The sequence below is a fragment of the Podarcis filfolensis genome (assembly GCF_964270895.1).
Source record: "Podarcis filfolensis genome assembly, chromosome: 10".
Taxonomy (NCBI): domain Eukaryota; kingdom Metazoa; phylum Chordata; class Lepidosauria; order Squamata; family Lacertidae; genus Podarcis; species Podarcis filfolensis.
This window is the reverse complement of record NC_139612.1, coordinates 29,422,390-29,448,576: the sequence shown is the minus strand read 5'-3', so window position 1 is coordinate 29,448,576 and position 26,187 is coordinate 29,422,390. Positions and strand designations below refer to the sequence as shown.

General features: G+C 38.8%; 1 protein-coding gene across 4 annotated transcripts in view; it reads right to left on the bottom strand.

The window, feature by feature from the left end:
• MON2 (MON2 homolog, regulator of endosome-to-Golgi trafficking) overlaps nt 1-26,187 on the bottom strand; it is a 56,423-nt gene that overhangs the window by 11,915 nt on the left and 18,321 nt on the right. For 2 of the 4 annotated variants that reach the window (XM_083574305.1, XM_083574307.1), the window contains exons 6-26: nt 25,627-25,724; nt 24,600-24,725; nt 23,438-23,632; nt 22,639-22,763; nt 22,171-22,310; nt 21,034-21,187; nt 19,525-19,760; nt 18,795-18,876; nt 17,747-17,928; nt 16,583-16,695; nt 13,148-13,252; nt 12,102-12,182; nt 11,939-12,012; nt 11,767-11,857; nt 11,271-11,372; nt 7,672-7,782; nt 6,544-6,719; nt 5,362-5,524; nt 3,961-4,254; nt 2,991-3,189; nt 1,800-2,428 (exon numbers count right to left, since the gene is read on the bottom strand). In XM_083574305.1, the coding sequence (XP_083430431.1) occupies nt 1,800-2,428; nt 2,991-3,189; nt 3,961-4,254; nt 5,362-5,524; nt 6,544-6,719; nt 7,672-7,782; nt 11,271-11,372; nt 11,767-11,857; nt 11,939-12,012; nt 12,102-12,182; nt 13,148-13,252; nt 16,583-16,695; nt 17,747-17,928; nt 18,795-18,876; nt 19,525-19,760; nt 21,034-21,187; nt 22,171-22,310; nt 22,639-22,763; nt 23,438-23,632; nt 24,600-24,725; nt 25,627-25,724 (3,476 nt within the window). The remainder of the gene's footprint in view (nt 1-1,799; nt 2,429-2,990; nt 3,190-3,960; nt 4,255-5,361; nt 5,525-6,543; nt 6,720-7,671; nt 7,783-11,270; nt 11,373-11,766; nt 11,858-11,938; nt 12,013-12,101; nt 12,183-13,147; nt 13,253-16,582; nt 16,696-17,746; nt 17,929-18,794; nt 18,877-19,524; nt 19,761-21,033; nt 21,188-22,170; nt 22,311-22,638; nt 22,764-23,437; nt 23,633-24,599; nt 24,726-25,626; nt 25,725-26,187) is intronic. The other 2 variants (XM_083574306.1, XM_083574308.1) reach the window with 1 other exon arrangement.

Here is a 26,187-nt window from a genome sequence, read left to right as displayed (position 1 = left end):
TTCCTAATGAATAGCCTTTGGACTATAATGTAACTTAAACAGAAAACTATCCTTAGAAATATTTTTCCTCCCAAGGTATTTTATTTTAAAAATCTGATTTAAATTTTTAAAAATCCAATTTTTTTATTATTACTTTTTTAAAAAATCGTTGTTATCCACCCTGTGCTCAGCATTTATTCCACAATAGAACATTTAAAAATAAGATCAAATAAGAACTCTCAGTACAATCTTATCCTTAAATTACACTAAACAGATGGGAACTCAACTAAAATTCCACTCTGCGTAAAATACAATCTTATATAATGTTATGGTTGTGATGGTGGTACACAATGCCAGTGCATGTGACAAAAAGAAGTGGATTTCAGGGTGTTGCAGGTGCAGAGCAGAGCTTAGTCTGAATCCTATGCTTTGTTAGATCTTCACTGTCCTTGACAATGGCATAACATGATGTCATCAAAAGTGGATTAAATTCACACACACTCCAACGTCTCCCTTTTCCACAGGTTAGACACCAATTCAATACTTATAAAGTATGTTTCTCACAGTGTTATGCAGTCCACAAGTAAGACTTATAGTAGTGTGTGACCAGTGGGAAATAAACTATTCCTATGAGGGGTTGCCATCTTTTTTCACCCTGGGCGTCTCAAAATGTTCACATTGCACAGCAACATAACTGGTTCAGCAGTGATGGAAACTCGCTTCTCCTGTTTCTCAGTGCACTACTTTCTCCTCAATATTACCAACCAGCTCATGATATTTATTAAAGGTAATAGTAAAGGGACCCCTGACCATTAGGTCCAGTCGTGGCCGACTCTGGGGTTGCAGTGCTCATCTTACTTTATTGGCCAAGGGAGCCGACGTACAGCTTCCGGGTCATGTGGCCAGCATGACTAAGCCGCTTCTGGAGAACCAGAGCAGCGCACGGAAATGCCGTTTACTTTCCCGCCGGCGTGGTACCTATTTATCTACTTGCACTTTGACGTGCTTTCGAACTGCTAGGTTGGCAGGAGCAGGGACTGAGCAATGGGAGCTCACTCCGCCATGGGGATTTGGACCACCAGCCTTCTGATCAGCAAGTCCTAGGCTCTGTGGTTTAACCCACAGTGCCACCTGCGTCCCCCCATATTTATTACTGCGAGCTTATTCCTATAAGTAGGCAATTTTCTTTGTCTCTGTGTCCTCTATATTTATTACTTGAAATAACTTTCCAACCCCCTCACACCGCAATGCAAACATAAATACGATGTGTTCTATGCACATTGAGTGGAATAAGTGGCACCACAGTGAGGCTACAGAACGGTTGCTGCATTTAGCATGATACTCCTTCCTTCTTCATATGAGTATGGCTAATTCTTTATCAAAAGGCTGCTGGTGGCTCTGTCTTGGCTTCCAAGGGATTCTGTGTGTAAAGGGAGCCTTAAAGCTTATGGTTGACAGTATCAGCTGCTGACTCTTAACCCATAAGCCACCTGTGCCTCTCACAAAATCAACATTTTCTTTAAAATATCATACACAATTATTCTTGGTTCACTGCAATTCTGTATGAATGTCTGATTCAACAACTTTATGAAGATGACCTAACTGCAAATATAATCTGCTGAAGTCACGTTTGAACAGGAAGAAACCTACAGCAAGCAGAAAAGATAGGCCTGGAAGGGGCTCTCAAGGAGCAAAAGTACCTTATAAAACTATTAGCGTTGCCAATTATATCTACCAATATTTAACCTATTCGCATTATAGATGGCAATATGAAGTTGAGTGTCTGCCTTTCAGAAAGAATTTAAAAACTACATTATTACCTTTTGTAAGACATCTAAAGCTGTTAGAACCGCTTCTTGCAAACTTGTTAGAACTGCCTCCGTGTATGATGGCAGGATGAAAGGGGATGCATCTGAACTGATTGGAACAGAAACTGCACCATGTAGAATAACACCCAATTTTTGGAGATCGTCCATACTGAAACCTGTTTTGATGTGCTGGTAAAGGGCTGGGAATATCTGTATTAAAGCTGTTAGAAAAGGCTGGCTGGGGATAAAAGTAATTTTATCGCAAGAAACTGGAGGCTTTGTGCTTTCTGAGCCAATCCTAAACCAGCTGTTCCAGGCAGCCCACCAAAGATTCAAGTCTTCAATTTCATCTGTTATTACAGGAGGTTCCGCAACATTATACCTTCCAATCCTTTCTCCTATAGAATCAGTTCTCATAAAAGATCTTCCAAGGCCAGTGGCAGTCACTGTTCCTATGAGGACAGGCACAGGCATATTAATAGCAGGTGGTGTGTCAGGTTTTTCAGTTTCTCTAACAGGGGACACAATTTGTAAGATTTCCTGAAAGCTTTTCAAAGCAGCCAGAGAAACTTCATTGTTTTTGCTGAGTGCAGCTGACTGGATGTGATCAAGGAGGACATCCCAAGCTTGAGAAAAATCTCCTGTTGGGGAAAAAGAAGTTTCAGAAAGTGGTCCATTTCATTATCATGCCCTCCCTTCTCCTTTTTAAAAGTGACTTTTAGTAAGTGGCATAATAATGACGATACTTCGAAAGAAAAAAGCTCAGCAGGAGAAATCAGAGGATAGGTGTGCTATATAACCAAGAACACACTGTTACAAGGCAGCATTTATGCCTGCCAAAGATCTGTGGTTACAGAATATGCAGTATATTATTTGCACTTATTAGTTGCTTTTCTTTTTTTTACAAAATGTAACTCAAAGTGACTTACAAAAATAGCACATTCGAAAAAACTAAAACAGAGTAAAAGCTAAAAATGCATTCATATTTATAAAAAGGCAGGACTAGCATACCCCACCCTCTAGAGGAGGCCAGATAAGGCCAGGCAGCAGAGGGTGTGTTGTGACCTGTTCTGAGATTATTTTATGATGAATGGTGGGATACAAATCTTAATAAATAAAATAAATCAACCTATAACTGTGGGATCTTCCCCTGCCCAAATAAAAATATTCACTGGCCATAAACATGCAAAGAAGACATTATACCTAAGGACTGTAGCAGGTATCTCCTTGTGTTAAATATTCTAGCTACTCCAGCCAATGTTAACACCCATGTTTCAGCCCACTGTTTCTCTGCTGTATCTCTTGAATGGTGAATGAGGATATTGCCACCACCAGACTCAATCTTCTCTTTATCAGCCGTTGTAGACGACTCCCTTACTCGATCCAGCAAATGAAACAGAACCTATAAAACAAAGCATTCCAGAACTTAATAGTCTAGCCGTGTCTTGTAACTGAAGCTTACAAAATAATAAACAAAAATGTGGGCAAGTTATTTTCTTCCTCAGGCGAAGTATGTGAAAGATTCCAGTTTACTTAACTTTACCAACACCAACATTTTAAGCCTATAGATGCTTGCTCAGAAGTATTAGTACATTTCAACACCATGTTCACCTGGAAGTTCACAACCACACTTAAAATAGTCTGCACTGACAAGCACTCCACTATGTTTTCTCAAAAAGTATTTGCTGCAACATGCCTGCTATGGGAGTTCATAAAGGTGTGTTCCAATATCAGTGACTTTGTAGAAAATGTGGAAGCACATTTTTCAAAAACTGCACAGCTTCCATCTTAGCTAAGATGCACATGAAGCAGAATGTCATGAATGTTGAGATAAGAGAGACAGAAAGGAAAAATAGATTATGTATGAGAAGGAAGTTGTGCATCTATAAGGCAAATTATTAAGAAGCCCATGTTGCAGTTTAAAGTAGGTTATATGTCTGGAAAGGCTAAAGCCCACTGAATTACTTGGCAAAAGCTGGCAGAAAGTCAAACAAATGGATTGGGCACTAAGGACCAATAGAGAATAGGGCAATTTCCTCTTGCAGTAAATTATACGTTGTAGCCAAGATAATTGAAACTGGAAAAAAAAGAATATCAAACACACATAAATACAACTAGGATAAGACACAGTTGTGATATTACTGTTTTAAGATGTGTGGTTTTCGTATTGTACCTTCCAAATAACTGTGTGCCACGTTGAGTGCTGAAGTAAAGTTCCATGAGCACCAATTGTAGAGAATAAGGTCTGCCCAGCACTCTTTCTCACGGCAGGCCGTGGATCTACACAGAGCTCCCCTAGTTTGGCATATAGACATAGCCAAAGGCAGTCAAAGGGTGGCGCTGGGTGAAAAGGACGGTTCAGTGCTATTCCTTTTTCTTCTGCTTGCTTCTGTAGCAATGCTTCCTCTTTGTTCAGATCTTTTTCAATAATTTCACCTCTTTGGAAGAAATAGTCTGAAATGTTCCACTGCAAAAACAAAGAATGCATCTTCATAAATTATGTTTACAGAGCACAGAGAAGGGTGGCAGCTATCCTGTTGAACTAATTACCCTAAAAATTGTGCCAAGCTCCATGCTAGTACTAGTTTTGCTGGCTAGGTTTCACATTTTTATGCAGGAAGGTTTTGAGAAGTGTTGCTGGAGTGCTAAGTTGAGTTCCCTTTTAAATGCGTTTTTATGGTAGCTGGTTTTAAATACTACTTTAAACAGCGAAGTTGTCTTAATTCTTTGATGCTGCTTTGGGTTTCATTTTTTAAAAATAAAGGAACAAGTGTAAATGAATGAATGAATAAATCCTGCAGCAAGGGGTTACATCTAAGAACATATTCTGGTTGACCGGTGAATTATAATCCTGAACAAGAAATAAATAAAAGACCAGGCTACATTTCAATCCTGCTGCACACTTAACAATAAACCATATTTTATTTGGGACAAAATAATACTCAAAGTATGTCATGCTGATGCTCCTCTTACTCATTTCTGGCAAGAAGGTCTTAGAACAGTTGTGCTCATTATTAATTTATACAGGACAGAACCTGTTACTTGAAATACTTTAGTTTTCCAAAGAAAGACTTATCTTTCATCTCAATGGACTCAGCTTTTCCTACCAGGTGCCTGATTCTAACTAATAAGCACAATCCAGAGAAAGTAGAACTGGCTTAAATTACACCAAAAATCAATGGAACTTGACACTTAACTCTCCTTGAAAGCTGTGTCCAATCAGTTCCAAAAATCTCAACACCATAGAATATGTTTTCTGGAACTTGCACACCAATTCCTTTTATTTTGTATCAATGAATCAGGAATTGCTTTTCTCAATATCTGAAACATAAAAACCTTGGAGCTGCCATTTGTTAAGGAGTTGTAGCTCTGTTGGGGTAAACTACAATTCCCAGGATTCTTTTTTGGGGGCGGGAATGCACTTTAAATGTATGGTGTGTGTATGCAGTCCAAGTCTTACAGAGCAGTCCTTTGCACATTTACTTAAAAGTCAATCTCTCTGTTAAATTATGCAAAATAATGCTAAACATTAGAAAGCAAAGGTTCACAGCTAGGGATTAAACTAAACACTCACCAAGAGACCAATTGATGTTAAGCTAATGTTGAGTTCTTGATTGTGAAGCCCAAAGCTTCCAGCAACATCTACAACAATCTGTAGGCAAGTACATGGCATCGTTGGCAAGAAGTCAGTCACAACCAACTGTAGGCACTGGAAGGCAGTCCTTATTAGAGACTCTCTATTAACAAAGCAAAACAAAAATTTATAGGTTTATCAAATGGTCATAAAATATCATACTACCAAACAGATGATTGCCCAATTGATACATTCAACTAGATACGTGGTAGCTCTGCGTCAGTCAAACTCTTTGTGCTTAGCTGCTTACTCTACAGACCTGTCCATTTTTAACATGCTCAAGGAAGCCAATCCCCTCCACCAAATTATGGGACATGGGTGGCACTGTGGTCTAAACCACTGAACCTCTTGGGTTTGCAGATCGGAAGGTCAACAGTTCGAATCCCCATGATGGGGTGAGCTCCCATTGCTCTGCCCCAGCTTCTGCCAACCTAGCAGTTCAAAAGCACACCAGTGCAAGTAGATAAATAAATACTGCTGCGGTGGGAAGGTAAACGACATTTCTGTGTGCTCTGGCTTCCGTCACGGTGTTCTGTTGTGCCAGAAGTGGTTTAGTCATTCTGGCCACATGACCGGAAAGCTGTCAGTGGACAAACACCGGCTCACTCAGCTTGAAGCAAGATGAGTGCCACACTGGACCTAACGGTCCAGGGGTCCTTTACTTTTTAGTTGTATGGAACTGGCAAGTCTACACATTAATGGCTTGTCACATGTAATACCATCATGCAATGTATTGTATGCGTGGAATAGATCATTCACTTTACAGAAGCAAGAACAAACCACCATGCACTAAATACGTTTAAGGTTTATATTTGAGAGTATTAGCTAAAAGGTTATAAAGTTTGGGTGAAAATAAGCAGCTTTTCTTTTCATATAAACATTAGGTGCAAAAAGATGAAGCTTAGAGGACATCAGAATATTTAATTTTTTTAGTTATGTGCTAGAGCCACAAAAGAACTTGTTACCCTAGGAATGAGGTTACTATATTTTGCACAATAATTTGGTGCAATAATTATTAAAAAATAAGACTATGGAGCAGTACCACAAAGTGACCTAAAAAACGGAAGCAGCAATGAAGATTAGCAATAGTAAATGTTTGCATCTTGGCTTCAAGAAACTCACCCCTGATCACTTCTGATTGCTCCCATGACTCCAAGTACCAAGGGCCACCCAGGCCCTAGACTGTCACCCTGGCTTTGCAAAATCTGTAGCACACATTCCAGTTGCTTGAGCCTAATATCAGGGTGATTGATGTTTGACAGTTCTTTCAGTGGATTTAGAAGCAGCAACTGAAGTCTCTAGAAATAAAAGGGAAGTAGAGACTGAACTTTAGTTACTAAAGCATCTTGAAGCTAAACAGCATCATACACAGAAGTGACAAGCTCAGTGGGGAGGCAGGGACCTATTGGACACCAGTGGCAGCTGCGGAGGGACAGAAAGAGAAACACTGAAATTCTACATCAGGTGGTCTCCAGCCTAAATTTAGCCTAGGCAGTACTGCCAGCTGCCTCAACTCAAAAGATCCTGGCAAGCAGCTACTTTTCTAGCGTATCATCACTAGAAGTATAGCTGCAGTCAGATCTGTGCCAAAAGGGTTAGAAGAGAGGAGAAGAGAGTGGGAAAATATAATTGCCTAGTAGCCACCAGCTGTCTGTGTCTCCTGCTGCTTACTCAAATACAGTGAAAAGTCCACACAAGATGCCTGGGTTATTGCCTCATCGTTGCTCGACCCAATTCCCCTAATACCCCACAAACTCCATTCTGCAATAAAGCCTCCTGTTTACTGTAGTGCTGAATCTTGTAAAAAATAGTGAGCAGAACAAAGAAACAGAAACAGAAGCAACCCTACAACCTCTAGGTTGGGAGCCAACATACCGTTCTGGTATCTACCTAGCTAGGTACGAAGCTACTGTAACATAATACTGGGGTTCCAGTTCTACACTGACTAACTTAGGAGTAAGCCCCTTAGGTCCGAATCAGCGCACATAGGACAGCACTGCTATTTAGCCCAACAAACAGCCACCTACTGGCTGGAAGAGCAGCCTTGACTCCTACAAGTCAGCTATGTAGGATGGGAAATTCCAGAAGCACAGACATTCCAGCTATATATTCATTACGTAGCTAACAATGCACAAAACTGTGGAAAGTAACTTCTGATTCTTATTGACAATTAATATAAATTACACGATGACTGCTTGCTATGGAGCATAACTTCCAGAAGATTTTTTATTTCCCGGAGCGTTATTTCACCTGGTTCTGAGAGAGTGAAGGATCATGGTTAAATGTCAGCCCAGCCTTGATGAGAGACGTTAAAGCTTCTGCTCCCCATTCCCTCATCCGTGAGTTTGGATGTTGGCAAACCTAAATATACAATATAGCTTCCTTTATTCAAGCCGGAATGCACATTAATAAACATTCAACATTAATAATAGGTTTTCAATCTATGAATTCTTTTAAAATACTGATAACCATAAGCTGATCTGGTACATATATACAACAATTGCTGTGTTATTATATTAATAGTAATTTCTGCGGCCCTTTCAGCATGCATGGTGCTTTGTCATTCTTATCTCATGTGGCTTCTGAAAATAGGAAATACAAGATATATATTTCTTATTTGACTAATAATTAATTCTAGGTTTAGATGTTTTGTATCTTAATAAATTCTCTATCCAATTCCAATGATATATGTGATTGCAGATTTACCAACTGTGCAAGCTGGCCCTAAGCTACAAATGAGTCATTCTATGTATATCAAAATCTCTCTTTGCAGCTCAATCTTTTTCCTTATGAGGTTTTACAATATGATCTATTGCCATCAAACAGCAGAATGAAAAGATTCACTCATTAGCACAAAGTCAAACAGTAAATAAGGAAGACAAACTTGCAAGAAAAACTTACCTTCTGCATAAAAAGAGAGAGGAAGCAGTAGGGAAGAAGTAAAAAAATATGAAACCAAGACAGCGAGCAATAATCTTTAATATATCATCACTGAGCTTTACACCATAAACAGTTTTAATACAGAGATACAGTGTTTCCAAAGTGGGTCCTGTGTGATTAGAATGGTGCTGTAATATTGTAAAATAGATGTTGAGAACTGATCTATTTCTCCAAGGGGGAAAAGCCTTATTGTTTGTCAAGCCTCTAAAACAAAACCACTTTTATGATGCCTATCAATCCTAAAAATGTGAAAAAGTTCATTTGCTAATCCTGTGTGAAAAAGAGATATACACTGCATGTTAAAAAGAGATACTGCAGAAATTTCCCCAAATCCATACATGCATTTTCCTCCTCCTACAGAGCCACGGCTGGGGGGGGGGGGGGAGGGGTGTCCCAGGAATGTGGGACTCCATGTCTCTTTATCTGGTCACCTGGGCTCTCCCCTAGGTCATGCATTCACCCCAGGCCACATCTCTCCCTGGTTCTATTTCCATGCCCTCCTTCTGCTTGACTGACTGCTATGAAAATAAATCTTGCTTGCCTGGATAGCAGCAGGAGTGTAGGTGTGTGGGGGTGTACGCACACACTCTATATCTGACTTTCATGGGGCTGGAATGTAGTCTAGTGTATAAAGGTAAGAGTCACATCTCGTGCTCCACCCACTTTTGCCTCTGGCCCTGCCCTCCATTCATAGAGTTAAACCTCGGTTGTCAAACGTAATCCATTCTGGAAGACTGTTAGATGTCCGAAATGTCCGACAACTGAGGATTCAAAGGGTGGTCGGCAAAGTCAATGGAGAAAAAAAAGGGGGGGCTTGTAAGCTGTTCGGCTTCCAAAAAACATTCAAAAACAAGAGCATTTACTTCTGGGTTTTCAGCGTTCAGGAGCCGAAGCATTCAAAAATGGAGCCGTTCGGGAACCGAGGTTTGACTGTATGTGGTTCTCCAGAACAACGCCCATGTGAGAATGCAGTCTTTGGGCTGAAAAACCCCATTGTGGAGAATCATCACCTGTCAGATCATCTTGGATTTATATTTTTTTCAACCATTAGAATATAAAACCTAACATTCTATAAAACACCCTTATTACTTATCAAGGAAAAGGAAAGCTCCACAAATAAACTTAAAAGAAAGGGTGTTGGTCAGTCCTATAGAACAGGGATGTCCAACAGGTCGATTGCGATCTACTGGTAGATCCCTGCGAGGTTTTGGTAGATCGCGGTCGATCTCTGGCTCCTTTTCCTTAGTGTCGCTAAAACTGACTCCAGCCCTGCCCCGCCCTCCACTGTTGTTTGATCTCTGGAAGGGAAGATGGAGCTTTCTTAATCCATAGTGATCTTTTTATGAGTGACTTGACCCCTTTGTCCCAATAAAGTTTTTTAACCCCCTCAAAACTGGTTTTTCCCCTCCCTAAGACAAGCTCAACAACTTTGAGCTGAACTCCCCAGAGAACTGCCAGTTTTTAATTCTGAAAGTAGATCGCAGTCTCTTGAGAGTTGGCCACCCCTGCTATGGAATTTAAATCCAAAGCTGCATTTTCCAGTAGGATCCAGTTTGAAATTAAGATATGAGAATTTTGTGAGTTTTTTCATTCAATTCAGTATAAATGGTAGTACAAGTCCTTCCATTTTAGCCAGTGAAACTCATTGTGTTTCTATTTTATATATACATTTGTTAACTATAACCAAACTTTTACTGACAACTTAAAAAGACAACATTTTACACAGACTGCAAATGTCTATGCATTTTTCTGTTAAGGTAATCCTGGCATTTTAGCCAGCCATGTAATAACTAGAACAGACAACTACTTTATCCTAATCGTATAAAGAGCAATATTCCTATGTATCATCAGGATGCTTCCTTCACTAATTTGCAATTATGAAACAGCTTCTGACAAGTGATTCCCATAAGTGTTTCTATAGGATGGGATTACACATATGTGCACTTAAATCCATATATGACAAACCATTCATAAGCAGTTAAGTAAGACTAATATTTGACTTATGAACAGACATGTGCATAATTTCTTCCCAGGTGATGACTATACTAGCACAAGTGACTTATTTGAAATCACTATGGTATGCATGAGAACACTGCAACTATCATGTGGATCCTTTCCAACCTAATCACCATCCTACCAGGAGGTAAAGTACTCAGGCACACACACAGCCTTGTACCAAAAGTCCTTAGACAGCTCAATATTAGATATATCAAAGGAAGTGAACAATAAAGAGTCCTCTTTGATAGAGGTAAATGAATTCCGCCCCCCTGCTTCCAAGCTTCCAGCATTCTTTGCATGCACATTCTCTTTACAGTAAATGATATCATGGGAAACTCCTAAGCCTGGAACTACAATGGAACATAACTGGTTACCAGGAAGAGTAGCTCCAGTCTCTACTGACGTCAAGGATACAATAAGAGGTGCCTTTTCATTTGAGATTATTAAAATCAGTTTGACAGCACCATCCCACTTACCTAGAATTAAGTCCAACTGAACACACTGGTACTACATCTGAGTAAACATACACAGGATTGCACTGTAAGTATTATGTTCCTCTGTCTACATTTTGTAATATTTTCTTAGATACTACACCTTTATTTCTGCCTTTGCAGATGTATGCCTTTAAGTATGAGATGTCAACTTGCCTGGGCTCTGCTTTTCAACATCATCAAAACAGTTTGATTTAATAAGAAGCTATAGAACCCACACTTAAATAGTGTTGAGGGGAAAACAATGCAAATTCTATAAGAAACAAAAAATAATCTAGAAACAGAATAGAAAATAAGATGACATTAAAAACCAATGTAGAATAATTGGCTTTCAAAAAAAAAACCCTTATGTTTTTAATTTTTAATACCACAGAGGAAAAATATAAAGGTTCACCTAAAGGTTATAAAAATATTGTTTACCTCTAGGAGATGGCCAGTCAGTGGTCTCCATAAAATTTCAATCCTATGCATGTTAACTAGTCCTGTTTCGAGCAACTTAGCAACAGCAAACAGTGATGGCTCCTAAGCATAAACAGAATTTAAAACAGTCACTTGACTTAAAAACCTATTGCATTATATGTTTCCATTTAAAGTATTTATACTCTGCATTTCTACTCCTTTAAAACAGCTCATTTTCTGAGTTAGTTCCTAATGCTAATCTTTCTATTTGCTGTTTCGCCACATTTTAATATGGTACATTTAAACTTTAAATAAACAATTGCATTAGTGTACCTTCCTGTGAAGCTCACATATCATGTTGTTATAATGCCCTAAATTCAGTAGTAGAATCATTAGCACAATTCATTCTATATGATGCTGACTTAACAAATAATATATTGCACTGCAAGAAACTCCAAAGCTAGGAGTTATTTAATTTATAAAGCATGTTCGAAAAGCAGAATAAAATATACCATACCTTATTATTTCCATAGGCCATGTCCATCGCTTCCAGCGACAAGGAGCAAAGTGCATTTATTAAATGATGTAATGAAACATCATCTAGGTACCTGTGGGAAGAATCAATTATTAAAACTATTGCCAAAAGGGATTAGAAACAAACATTGTGATCTAAAAGTCAGTTCTCTTACTGTGAGCTTTCAAATAGCCTGGAAAGTATGTTCGAGATAACTGGTAAGTCAGTCATAACAGCTGTAGTTAGAACCTGAAAGGGTACAATTAAATTATGTAAGCAAATGCATAACATAAAAATACAATGTGCTTTATTCAGCTACACAGTAAACAAATTCTTACGGTGCTAGGTCCTTCCACAGCTCTTCCAGGCTTCAAAGCACCTCCAACGCCAGGCTTTAAACCAAGAATCCATACAAGATGCTGAAATGAAAAACACATTTTTAAACTTAAGTGCTTGGATAAAGGTCCAAGTTAAACATTAAACAAGAGTTTAAAACAATCTAAGGGTTTATGTGAATGAACAGAATGTGGCACACACTTCACTACATTTCTGCAGTGCTTCTCTTTTGCATTTTGCCGTGCTGCACATGAAACAAGCCAAAGTTTGACTTGTTGTATTGTCCAAACTCAGGCCTGTGCTTTGTTTGAAAAGAAACAAACCACAATTCCAGGTCTGGGAACGTAAGAGGAGCATGCACCAACACACTTCTCATTTACATTAAACAATTTTTTTTGTTTTAAACTATGGGTTAGTGTGACATTCAAACTAGGCCATAAAAAATACTTTTCAAGGTTTGCACTTCTGTGACCAAGGACAGATCCACATCATACATTTCAAGCATATCCTATACACATTTAAAGCACATTACTCCCCCCAAGGAAACCTGAGGGATAAAGTTTGTTAAGGGTGCTGGCAATTGTAGCTCTGTGAGGATGAGAGTACAGTTCTCAGGATTCTTTGGAGGAAGTCGTGTGCTTTAAATGTGTGTGGGGTGTGCTTTAAATGTCTGGTGTGGATCTGCCCAAAGTGTATTACATGCTAATATTCCAACTTTAAAAATTCTACTTGAATCCTCCAGCTGTTCTGTGGATGGTTTTTTTCCAGCTCGACTATGGTACTTGGCTACCTTCATTACAGTTGTGGGTACATTTCATTTAGTCACAGAAAGGTAAGGGAAGCAAAAAGCTCATTAGCTGCAGTGCTGACCATGTTCATGTAAAGCTACAAAAATCACCATGCTTTAATTACAAAAGGTTTGAAAAACACAATTGTGTGGGGCTGACTTGCTTCATGGAAAGAGTTTCACTCAAAGAGAATATCCACCCAAGAAGTTAAAACAAAATGCAAGTCAAGAAAGGTAAATCAAGCATTACCCATTACTCACCTGGAGAGTAGCTAACACAAGTTGCCAGGATGTACCAAGGACAGCTCCATGACAATGAGCCAAGCTAAGTAATGTCCTCATGCACTGTATATTCTTAGAAGTAAGCTAGGAGAGCATTTAAACAGTTAGAATTTTTGAAGTAGAGAAAATAATAGCATTTGTGAAAAAAATGGTAATAGCAAACACAATGATGGAAACCCTGCAATCCGTTCTTTTATTTTCCCCCTCTGTCTAGACCTACATGTATGTGATGAATTTACATTGGAGTTAAATTACAGCAGCTAAATGACACTGGAAGAACCTAGCCATTTTAATTCATTCAAACCTCTTAATCCTTCTATTTCTATTTCAACATGCAAATCATTATGATAGCCAGTTCGTCCTGCTATTTTCTACTCGTCAAGTGAAAATGGGGCAGAAAAAGAAGATTCTCCTTTCCAACTGGAAACATGCAGTTCAGGATACAAAAGAATGTGTTGAAGTAAAACCTGCATATACTCAGTGAAATTCTTGGCATCCTTTATTTATTTATTTATTTATTTATTTGTTTGTTTATTTATTTGAGGTTTTACTTCAAGTTTTAAAATTTACTAGACAGGTGACTGATATTGTGAAATAGAAACAGCTATTGTTTGAAGAAAAAAAATTTGCACAGCCTTTCCTCAGCATGGTCCCATTGACTTCAATGGATGCAGAACTCCGGGTTATAAGCAAACATTTGCCACTCAATATACACAGAGAATGCATATTGTACATTGCATTTGTTGCCCTGTTATTGTGAATTTTAGTACAAGGCTGGTCTTTTGAAACTTTGAGTCTGTCGAAAAGAGCTTTTATTCTGGCTGGTAGATTCATCTACATACACAGGATATCAAAGAAAAATATTGTTAACTTTAAGAAATTATTTCTAGAAATCTGAAACATCCTTCCAGTGCAGAAATTATGTTTATATTTGCAACTAGTAAATTAAAACAACCTCAATCTTAACCTAGCACCACAAACTCACTGTGTATCTCCTATAAGCTCATGAATGTTTTACTATATCTACCTGTATTATCCCATTAATAGTAAAACATGGTCTTTCAAGATTTTAGGAATGAAACAGCAATCTCCTTCTCAATTTGGTCATATTGAGAGTAGCAGCAGGGCTAAGTTAGACAGCTAAAACTTAAGGATAGTATGGAACTGCAGTTTCTTTTCTCCTTAACCGTTGTTAGATATTCAGACCACAGAATTCACAGTAACAAATGGAGGTATATGGAATGATAGCAAGAGGGGACACAAAACAAAACATGAAAAAGGCAAGACTCATCCAAGAAAGAATCAGTGAACATTATAGCAATATAGAATGACCACCCACTTCACCAGCAGTATAATAGAAAAGGGAAGGTTAAGATCCAAAGCAGCAGGATGGATTCTAATGTAAGGGAGCACAGGAACAGCAATCCAGCCATAATGAATGGGTATTCTTCAAGTTAGGACAAATTATTTTGCTACCAAAATACCGGTAAGCAAGGCAAGAGAAAGCAACAAGAGGCAAGTTACTTACCTCGGGAAACTCTTAAAAGGACTAATAGAGAGTAGCAGAAATTGTACACTGTAAAAGAGGTGGGAACGTACTCTATCCAGTCAGCTTAGAAAGGAAACCAAGGCTCCTAACCTAGCACTGGTTTCATAGAAGAAGTATATGTCTGATGGAAGAACAGGCAGGAAGGGGCCAGAACAATAATCTACAGTGACAATGAAAGTCCCAAGACTGGGCACTCTGGCTTGTCTCATCCAAAATGGCCACCTTGCTGCTGGGAGGGTACCTGAAGAGATGGGTGTGTAGCTGGGCTCCCCCTTCTCTGCATGCAGGAAACAGGGGGGAGAGGAAGGGAAGGAAGCTGGTGCAAATTTTGCTTCTGCTGGGTGGCTGTTCCTCGTAGTAGATTGGTGAAAAAGGAAAACTAAGGGGGAAAACATGGATGAAGCGGCTTGACAGACAAATGGTACAAAGAGGAAGAGCAGACAACAGACACACAGGAAATGTCTAAGTTCATAAGCCATTCCCATAATCTATCTATAAGCACCAATTCCAACATTAGGTCATATTCTAGCATAGCCATGCAACAAAACAGTGCTACGAAGACAGGAGCTGGCTGGGTTCCCCAAGCATCCCCGTACTTGTCCCTGTATAAGTGAGTGGCTGACATTCAAGGAGGAGAATGCACTTTAAAAAGACCCTGAAAGTGACTGAGGTGGGGACCTGGGAATGTTTCAGTTTCTAATCTGGGGATATATATAAACTGAAATGTGAATACAAATTAACTGAAGTATTCACCCAAATCTATATAAATGCTTTGTGTAATTATTATATTGCTGAAAATAGGATGAATGTAAGTCCATGGCAAACAAGCGAAGATTCCAAATGCTGATTCACATCTTTTTTGTTCGTAAAAGAACGTCTGCTTCAAAACGCATGAAAAGCACTGAATGCAAGATTTCTTATTTGGACATATGGTTTGGAAAGCTGCCATGTACAACTCCCTGACTGGTATATTTAGACCACGTTCTATGCCACCATTCATACGTTATGATGTATGCATACTTGCAACACAAGTACAATCCAATGTGTGTTTAAGGGGATAAGTATGTTTAAGGTTTGCATGCTTAGGATGACATGCAGCTTGCTTGTGCACATGAGACTTCCCATTCCTGTCCTTTTCCCTGCAGGCCCTGCTCCCCTACTTCTGCTCTGAATGGAGGACCCTCCAGAGTACATGTGGGAGGGAGAGAAAGGGGAAATCCCTTTGCATCTGCTAGTGCAGATCTTGTCCATAATCTTTTTGTTGCTACAGTCAACCTTTATCCTGAAAGCTGTTATGATATAAGATAGTCTGTTTTTCAATGTTTTATTGTGTTTTTATATATGCTGTAAGCCACCCACAGTGGATGGGGAAACCCAGCTGATGGGCAGACTACAAATAATAGAATTGTTGTTGTTGTTAAATGATATATGTTAAGTGGCTCCATCTTTGCACATAAATTAAGTTATCAACCACTGGAATTCTGCTAGATACTTTTTGTAATCTGGGTGCTTTTCTAAAAGCTGCAAAATTAGATGCTAATATTTTAAACAACATAAACTGAATTGCTAACATTCTTAAATCTTGGTGACCAAAACTGGACACAGAGGAGGCCCTTTCAGTTAAGTGAAATCAGTGGGACATTTCATTGACACACAAAGGTAATTAGGTATGCGGCATGCATCTAAAATATTCCTGCTAAGTCCCTCAAATCCAATTCCGCATTACTGTCTTCGACTACATGCTCACTCCAATATATCTGCTGGACTATGGGGCAGACGCGTCACTGGACTTTTGAGATAAAAGTGAAAGTCTAGTAAAATTAAACCATCAAATAAGAAAATGATATTTACAAATTATATTTTACCATTACTGTTCCCTGTGGTTGGAGAGCAAGCGGTTGTCCTACTGCTACAACTTGCTGGTGAGACTCACTTGATGGACTAATCATCTGAACATTCTGCCCCTGGATGGAATATGCTAAAAAGCAAAAGAAGAATTCTAAGATTTCAATTATAAGATACAGACTTCACCTTCCCAAGATAGAAATTTTGGGCAATTCCCACCTCTCATACTACTGTACTCAGAAAGGTTCCCAAACCCTCTGGAAGAGAGTGGGTCCTGCTGCTGTGAATTTCTGGGAAAGGCTGGTAAAAATTGCCTGTCCCCAGCAGAAGCATCCCTTGACCGCAACTCTCCTCAGAAGTTGCCTTCGCCTGTGGGAATAAAGCCTGCACCTAACCCTCTGAAAAGGATATGAAGTTTGAAAATACACACACATAGAAGTAAATTTACTTATTTAAGTTACCAACACCAAACTATTTTTAGGATTGGTAACAGAAGTAACATTTGATACATTATATTTATTTCTAAAAGGGCAAATAGTTAATCCCTTTAAAAATCACAAGAGGTAAAGTAAAAAATTAAAAGTTTTCAGTAATTCCACCCCACATCACTGATTTTCATACAGGAAAAGAACACCCATGTATATTAAAAAAAAAACCCCAAGAAAATCTATTAGAAAAAATTAAGGGAATATAGTTGCTCTTAAGGCTATTTTAAAAGCCATTTCTTTTTAAAAATGGGTTATAGTCACACTTACGGTCTGTGGCAGATATGAAGATTATGCTGTACCTAAAGTTCTTAATACAATTTCCATTACATTTAAAGCTATAAATATTATTTTCAGTCTATAACAGAAATCAAGCTGCAAGGCTTTAAAGGGGGTGAATAACAGATCACTCATGTGGGCTGTTAATGTGGTTCTGCCTCTGAAAGAAAAAAAAATACTACTCTTTCAGGATCAGGATATATCTCAAGTGGCTGTAGATAGGGAAGACCAGATTATTTCACATTAGACTATGGTTCACCTCAAACACTTCCATAGCATCATATACCATTCTGCCAAGCACTTGTTTATGAAATATGTGTCTGGAAAAGCAAAAATATTCAACCATGTTATGGCTGTTTGCTTATAATTGTGTATGCTCTTGTTTACAAGAAGAAAAGTAAGACCAAATAATATCCTTACATTTACCAGAAAGTGCAGCAGTAGTAGTGTTCAGCACAGTTAGGGCATAATGAGGAGGCAGGGAACCTTTGCAAATGGCAGTAATGAAGGCATCTCTTGATGTTACGAGACCAAGTTTTCCACACAGTGCAGCCATAGTCAATTCTGCTTTTAAAATATTTTCTGTGGCAGCTTCATCAGTGCTGAAATAGTCCAAATAAGTAAAAGGCATGATTGACACATATAAGAAGAAGCCGAAAAGGGAACACTCATGCTTACACATTTACTATGAGGAAAAAATTCTATGGAAATATTCAAAAAGGATCAGCAGCCATGTTGGCCCCTGGGGGGGTGGGTAGAATCAAAAATTCATAGCAGGTTACTAGGACTAACCAAAATGTCACAAAACACTGACAAAAAAATTACTATAAAGATACAAGAGACATTTAACTGATCAAGTTTTTAAAATAACACCAGTTTTATAATACCGTATAACACCAGTTTTATAATACTGTATTCTTAAAATCTACACATTTCAGAAATGCAGAAAAAAAGGATTTTTTTCTAAACCATATTGATTTGTAAATGGACTGGGGATTAACACTTTTAATGTATAACAATATTTTTAACTGATTCATTTACTATTTATCTGTATTTTAAATCCCCGTTATTAGTCAGTTTGACTGATTAGCAAACTGTTTGTTGTAAAAACATGAAGAATAAATAAATAAAGCTGTCTTTTAAGAGAAAACAAATCATTTCCACACAGCTGTGCCATGCATGCTTATAACTGAAGCACTGTAAAGCTAAGTAAATAATAAAATATTACTGCAGAGAGAAAAAAAGGCCTATATAATATTCTTAACACCCAATAAATCTATTACTGAGTCACATCCAATCTTTTATACTTCCCCCCCTCAATGTATAATTATGTCTTCTTTAGTCCTTGGGAACTCTGCTACCTCGGTACTCAGTGCAGTTGAGGTTCTAGGTTTCAAACTTGTTTCAAACCCAAGGTAAGAACAGAAAGCTCTGAAGAATGAAGCGTAATTCTAAACTGACTGAATACCTTGCATCCAGAAGTAAAGACAGTGCAGCAAGTAGACCACACCAGCACGCGTTCACCATTTCTTCCCAAACTGCTCTGCTGACTTGGGAGAGGAGGATGAGAGTAATTTTAAAACAACATTTAGTAACATTAATACAGTATAGTAGACTCACTTTCTGATGCATTTTTCTTTTAGTATATATACATCCCATTTCCAGTCTACTAGTCATTACCAGTAAGTTGGTACAAGACAGGCTATAAGGCAGACCGGGTTCACTTGGACTATCTTTCCACTCTACAGTTTCAGAGTCAAATATGGCTGCCATGAATAACAGCAACAGCCTGGCTGGGAGGTGTGACAAATTATCTAATGAGGACTATAGCTTTGTCTGTCAAGGCAAGTTTTCAAGAGAAAATCCAAGATCCCAAAAAACTATTTTAGGCACCTTAGTTCAGTGGTTTTTTAGAAAAAGCAGACATATATATACATGTTCTTAGAAATTATAATAATGCAAGGCAACTACAAAAATGGGGATGAGTAGGAACCAAAACAAGCATTCCTTTTGAAAAACTAGGAAGAGGGGCAATGAAAAGAAAGAAGTAATTTACATTCAGTTAAAAAGTGAAGGTGAGGAGGAAGTAGAGCTCACCTACACAAAGAAATACCTACACCAGGTCCTATACATCTGTAAGCAGCTTTATATTACTTTCCTTTTATTAACCTTAACCAATACCAATCATTATCACATACCTGTTTCTTTGTCAGTTTGGTCGGATGCTGAATTAAAATCTTGCAGGTCTGAGGACTGTGTCGGTGAAGACTGTGTATCAGCTGTTGTTACTTGACTCTCCATTTCAACCTGTCCCAATTCTTCCTCAATCATGTTAGTGATGCCACGGACAAGATCCAGTAAAGAATGGAATGCTACTGACATGGCATAGCCTTCAGGAATTGTGGGTGGCTCAACTTTGTCCAACATCTCTAGGCTAAGATTGGGGGGGGGGGCGTTAAATAAATAAACATAAGCAAAAGGAATAATATGCCCTTGGCACCCATAGCTTAGCTAACAAAATACTCTGTTGCAAATATCACAATTTGCAAAGCAAACCAAATATAAGATTAACATTAGAACTGAAATATTGCTGTAAAACTGAGGTTTCTTACACTGATACTAGTATATTCTGTGCAATCATAGATAATTGCTCCAAACATCAGTGCTCAAAGGAGAGCTAGCTCCCTAAACCTTTCAAATATTTCCCCGATGTATTCACTTACATTGCAATCCTATGTATGTTTACTTGGAAGTTACTGCCAGAGGGCTGGTTTGCACATAATACTAAACCATGTTTTAGCACTATGTAAATAAGCTTTACTGAAAATGGAACAGGCTCTCAAACTTCCTCCTCCTCCACCCACACAGTTGGGAAGCCAAGATTCCTTTCTATTTTAAAGATGATTGGCTTAGCGTTATATGTAAACCAAGAATCCTGGTTTAAATTAAGCAATGATAAGTTGCTAAACAAGCCAGTTTTGTGGTTTGAAGTCTTCCTCCGCCCCTCACGTACTTGGAATAATTGTGCTTTGTCCACATAGTGCTAAAGCATTGTTTACCACTGCATGTGCATGAGCCAATTGTGTCCAATGAGGCTTGCTTCTTACTCTTGCTGTTCTGGCTTCTGTGATAGCTGCGCAGCCTGCACTCACTCCATAAGACGCACACATATTTCCCCTTACTTTTTAGAAGGGAAAAAGTGAGTCTTATAGAGCAAAAAATACGGTATTTATACAGATTTTTTAAAAAATCTACCTTACAAATATAAATTATTCAACACTACAACATATATCTGTGCTGGTAATTCTATAGAGTCATTGGAGGTACTTTTTAACAGTTATGTTTGTCTTCTGCTGTCATAACTAAAGAAACACACTATAATTATAAACCATCCCAAGACTTGAACCGCAACCCAAATAAATAGAGCCTAATAAGAAACCAGAGGAAATATGTACTGAAAGGAGGTTAGGGCACCACAGAAAAGTAATTTCTAATCCATCTGGAGAAGAAACAGATCTGAGGCACAATCATGAAAGAAACCAATACACAGAGACACGATCAAAACGACTCCAAGTGCCCACCAGGGTAGCATTTGCCTGATGCTACCCAGGGCTGTTTCCAGAACAGATCTTCTCCATATTCCTGCTCAGTTACAACTACTTAGAATGTGGCAAATTCATGGTTTTAAAGATCAATACTTTACTTACTACGTAGCTTTAGCACTGCCCTGTGTTGACACGCTGAGGATGGGTATCCAGGTTCCTCTGTATTCAAAAGCAGGCAAGACTGTCACACTTCCACCCATCCCTAACATTCCAGGATTGGTCTGTGCTGAGGCTGTACCACCAGGCACGCTTCCTCCTATACAGTGAATCAAGTGGGGGAATTAACTGCACTTCAATATTAATTTAATTAGTTAAGCGCAACATACCGTATATACACAAGTATAAGCCAACCCGAATATAAGCCGAAGCACCTAATTTTACCACAAAAAACTGGGAAAACTTATTGACTCGAGTATAAGCCGGTTCACCACACCACAAACCTGGTGGTGGCGGCAGCGGCGGAGGAAGAACAAGCAGCCCGAAAGGACCCTCACTCGAGTATAAGCCGAGGGGGGCTTTTTCAGCATAAAAAATGTGCTGAAAAATTCGGCTTATACTCGAGTATATATGGTAACCCTTTTTCTTAATATCATTAAGACAACATTCCTATAAGCAAAGGTTATTCAAACAATGTTTTATCCATCTGTTTTGAATGCCCCCTCCTGGCCAATCATTCCCAGTGCATCTTGCATTTCATTAAAGAGGTCTTACCGACACCAGTGGGGCTACACTGAAAAGCTAAAGTCACTCAGAACTCAGAAATTTAAAATATTAGCAAATTAAACCACTCAAAAGTTATGAGATGCAGCATATGCATTAAGATTTTGAGGTATTTGCTGAAACAGGCGCAGGCAGGGTTAGCCCAGGGCATTTTGCCACTAGAGGGAAAATGAGAAATGCTGCCTCCACACCTCCACCTGTTGAGGAAGAAAAGGTAGCTATCCAGAACCTGCTGCATGGGTGTCCTGGCCCTGGGTGCTGGTATGGTGGTTTAAAAAATATGACAGCTTTAACTGTTTGATATGATATGCCTTCCATTCAGAGTTACAGAGTAAGGTTCTATGCAAGTTCTTCTAAAAGGCTTTATTTTACCGTTTGCAAGAATGATCAAGTTATCATTCTCATGAATACAACTCAAAGTACTAATTGAGCTAAATAAATAAAATGTTTATTGAAACCAGTACTCCTAAGAGGGAATGATTGATAAATGGCTCAAAATAGTCCTAGGGTCTAGTTTACCTGTTTGGTTTGTTGCAGCTGATGCATTCCCTGTATTTGGTACGAGAAACAGTGACTGAATAAATGATCCCAGAGCATTCACGATGTCACGGAATACCTTAGTTGAATGCTGCTTCATATCGTAAGACTGACAGAAGGACCTGTTACACAATTCGGACAGAGTAAAAATGCAGTTATTTAGAAAATGCTTTTGTGACTTCATCAGTGACTCTGCATTATGAAACACTCTTTCTTATACTGATTGGAAAAAGTATGTGGTAGCCACAGAAAGGCTTCATGTTCTACAGGACAACATTTAAATTCTAGAATTTAAAACAAATTTAAGGATATTAAAATCAGTGACCCACTATTTGTATACATGCACACCTAACACAATACCTGTGCACTGTTATTTCAATTATCCAAATATTTTATCGAAAGCATTACTTTAATTGGTATATGGTATATCAATTAATATACTTCCACTACCTTAATAACTGAGGTTGCACACAAAGTCTGTGTATTGATTCTACAGCAACAGCTCTTAGCCACTGAGGTTTGTCTGCATCCAGAAACTTCACAAGCAATGATAGAAAGATCTCACATTCAGTTACCTAAACAAAAATACTTTTATTAGTTAAAAGAAAATTCTGAACAAGGCATCCTTAACACGGAATTTCTGCTAATAAGGCAGGGCCCCTCCCTGCAAATGTTTGCACTTGCAATTTTGGGAGAAGGGCTATTTGGCACAGTCCCATAGCAAGGAAGCGAATAACACTTGGGGGGCCTAGAGAAAGGGGAGAATGGGGTAAAATGGAAAGGAATAGTTTGCTGTTCCAGTTACACATTCTTAGGCTTAGCTGCAGGCTCAGTGGGAACAAGAGGGTGGTGGCAAAGGAACAAGCTGAGCTTTGAGAGGCTATATGAAGGAAAGAAGAGGTGGAATAAATAATTTTCTGTAGCCTAACAATTTCTGAACAGCTAAAGATTAAGGGGAAGCATTATCCTTAGGTTATTCTGTTATCAAGGCGTTACAGTATTGCCACAGTCCTCTTTAGGCATATGTGTCTGCAGTTTCACCTCCCTCAAGTCAAACAGAGGACTATTGGTGTGACTATTTCTTAGCATAAGCAGGGATTATTTGTATGCTGACAGCTAAGAGAAAAGAGGGTGAAGAAGCCTGTTCTACATTGAGCTCCCTTAAAATTCGGGGGGGGGGGGACCACATTTTGCATGGTATTTAAGATTTATCCTGTGCATAACAGTGATATTAAAAATGTCCTCTTACCAGTAAACTATAAAACTGTTTAATCAAAACGGAAACTACTCTCAAAAGGCGCATGCAGATCGGGAAATACGGTTTTTCCACTGGTGCTGGTGAAGATGAAGTACTGGAACCTTGTCTAAATTTTATATTTGGTGAGAAGAGCTTTATCACTAGTGGACAGACCCTTTCTTTAAGGAGGAAGCTGAATTCTTGATGCTGGAAAATAAAAGGACACTGTTAGAAGGCTAACTAATTTTTAAAGATATATATATATATATATATATATATATATATATATATATATATATACAGTATAAAAATCATTAAAGTTTAGGCACATAGGTTTATACTAGGGACCTCACCAACCTTCCACAGTAACCCCTTTGATACTAAAGGTGGGGAAGCAAAATTGATGGACTTGATCCATTGATGAACTTTTAATGTCTGATGGTCATTGACACTCCAGCACTGCCCATTGCCCACTTGCCCTTTAGATAATCCCCCCATGGGTAGTACTGCTCATTATGTTGCTCTAAAGTTAACCAAAACACAATCTAAGTATTAGGTTAAGAGGCACCAATCATACAGATGCCAAAGATATGTTAACAAAAATGGCTGAGTCTTTCCTATTTCAGAAACAAAGGCCTGGATCTTAACTGAGCTTCTGCTGGCAGGAGCATCCCAAGCTGAGTTTTGCTCACATGAAGCTCCTGTCAGTGAATGAGGCAGTATGGCAGGCATAGGCAAACTCAGCCCTCCAGATGTTTTCGGACTACAATTCCCATCACCCATGACCACTGGTCCTGTTAGCTAGGGATCATGGGAGTTGTAGTCCCAAAACATCTGGAGGGCCAAGTTTGCCTATGCCTGCAGTAGGGCAACTTTCACTAATTCCCCCTCCCTCCAGTAGTCCCTCGTGCTTCCAAAAAATCAACTCTGGAAGGTTGGAAGAGCTATGGAACAGCGTAAGAAGCAGCGCAGGAGGATGGGGGGAAATTAGCAAAAATGGCCTCTTCCCTCACTTTCCAGGAGTGGATCCCACACGCAGATATTGGTCCCATCTGTGAAAAGGAGCCCTTCCCTTCACAGGTGTCTAGTTAGGACCCCCAACCACAATATATACAGTTTCTAAAGTCTTTGTAGCTGAAATTCCCCTCCCCTTTCTAAAAACAAAAGCACTCACTTGTAAAAATACTTGCGGGAAATCATTGAGGACTGACTCAAGCAGTTCCAGACCAAATGTCCGGGTCATTTCTGTCATGCCTACAAGCCAGTAAGGTGCATCAGCATTAACCAGCTGACAAAGATCCTAAAAAAAACCAACAACACTCTTGTACTTTTATTCTCAGGAATCAGCCTGGAACCCCCCCCCCCCCAATTTTCACCCAGTCTCTACTTCGCCATGTAATTCACCACATGGAATTTTTAGACATACCGTCAAACCATACTCTGGTATTAACACGTCTGAGTTGCAGTTACTCCTTCCTTGTTCACATACACAATCCTCTATATCCCTTCCTGAATTGAGGCAAGATACTATTTTGCCTAAAGAAGCCTACTATAGTTTGTGATTGCCTTGCAAATTGAATCAAGAAACAGGGTCTGTTCTTCATTTTTATCCTGTTTTTCAAAGAAGGGTAAATCATAGTTCAGATGATGATGAACTGTAGTTTGCCTTAAATCTGGAAAGGAGGCAAGTGCTGAATGCAAGCCCATGTTTTGCCAGTCTCCATGATTTTGCATTGCATTAGAACCAGCATTACATCAGAATCAGCCCATTGTTAAGAAATTGCATTTGCCTTTCCAGTATTTAATTTCATTATTCTGTCCAGCAAATTAAATCCACCAGTTAGATAGTACTGTTTCTTTTTAAGTTTCTGAAAACATTGAGACTATCCTGACTTTTATCCAAACCTTTAGCTTCTCAAATTGCTCCCTTTTACCATCTCTGTAGCTCCTCTGTATATTGAGCTCTACAGCTTCTAGAGATGAGAAGAATTATGTCCAGCATGCTATGCTTTTCCTCCATAATATTAAGAATGATCTGTGTATGTTAACCTTTTCTCTCTCTTCAAAATACTTGTATCATATTATCTCTCAAAACAAAAGCAAGTAAATGACTACTGACTGATCTCAGAAGCTTAACTTTGTACGTAAATTAGACTGTATACAATAAAAAGAACGACAAGAATTCAAGTAAGTTCCAATACCTGAAAAAGCATATATGCATCTTTAGCACATGGTTTCAAGGTGCTGACAGATCTTCTGTTACTGTTTCCTTGAATTCCTATCGGTTGCTCTATAATATCTGTACAAAACACAGATCCAGTTCAGAAACGCGTTAAGAAAAAATGCATGGCTGTTCAATTTTATATATATATTAACTAAGGCTGATGCAGCAACTTGGGGGTTTTAGCAGATGCTTGTGGTCAATACCAACCTTCCCCCAAAAGGTTGCTCTTTCTCTCTCCCCTCTTGCTACTGCCGGGTAGAACAGAGTTGCATTTAGTTACTTTTCCAGTTTCAGAGATGTGACAAGTAACATTCAGAAGGCATGTAGTAGAGGACTAGCAATCAAGAAGCACATTTCTCTAACTAAACACAAGGTAAAAAGCATGACTTGCAGTTACTGAACAACCTGCCAATTCAAAGCCTACATCAGACAGCTTCAATAAAAAAAGCATGATGTAACACTTGAACAAATTGGTATCCATGCTTCAAAAGCCAACTTTCCTTTATTGTTTACACTTTCCACATTAACAGAGTGCTGA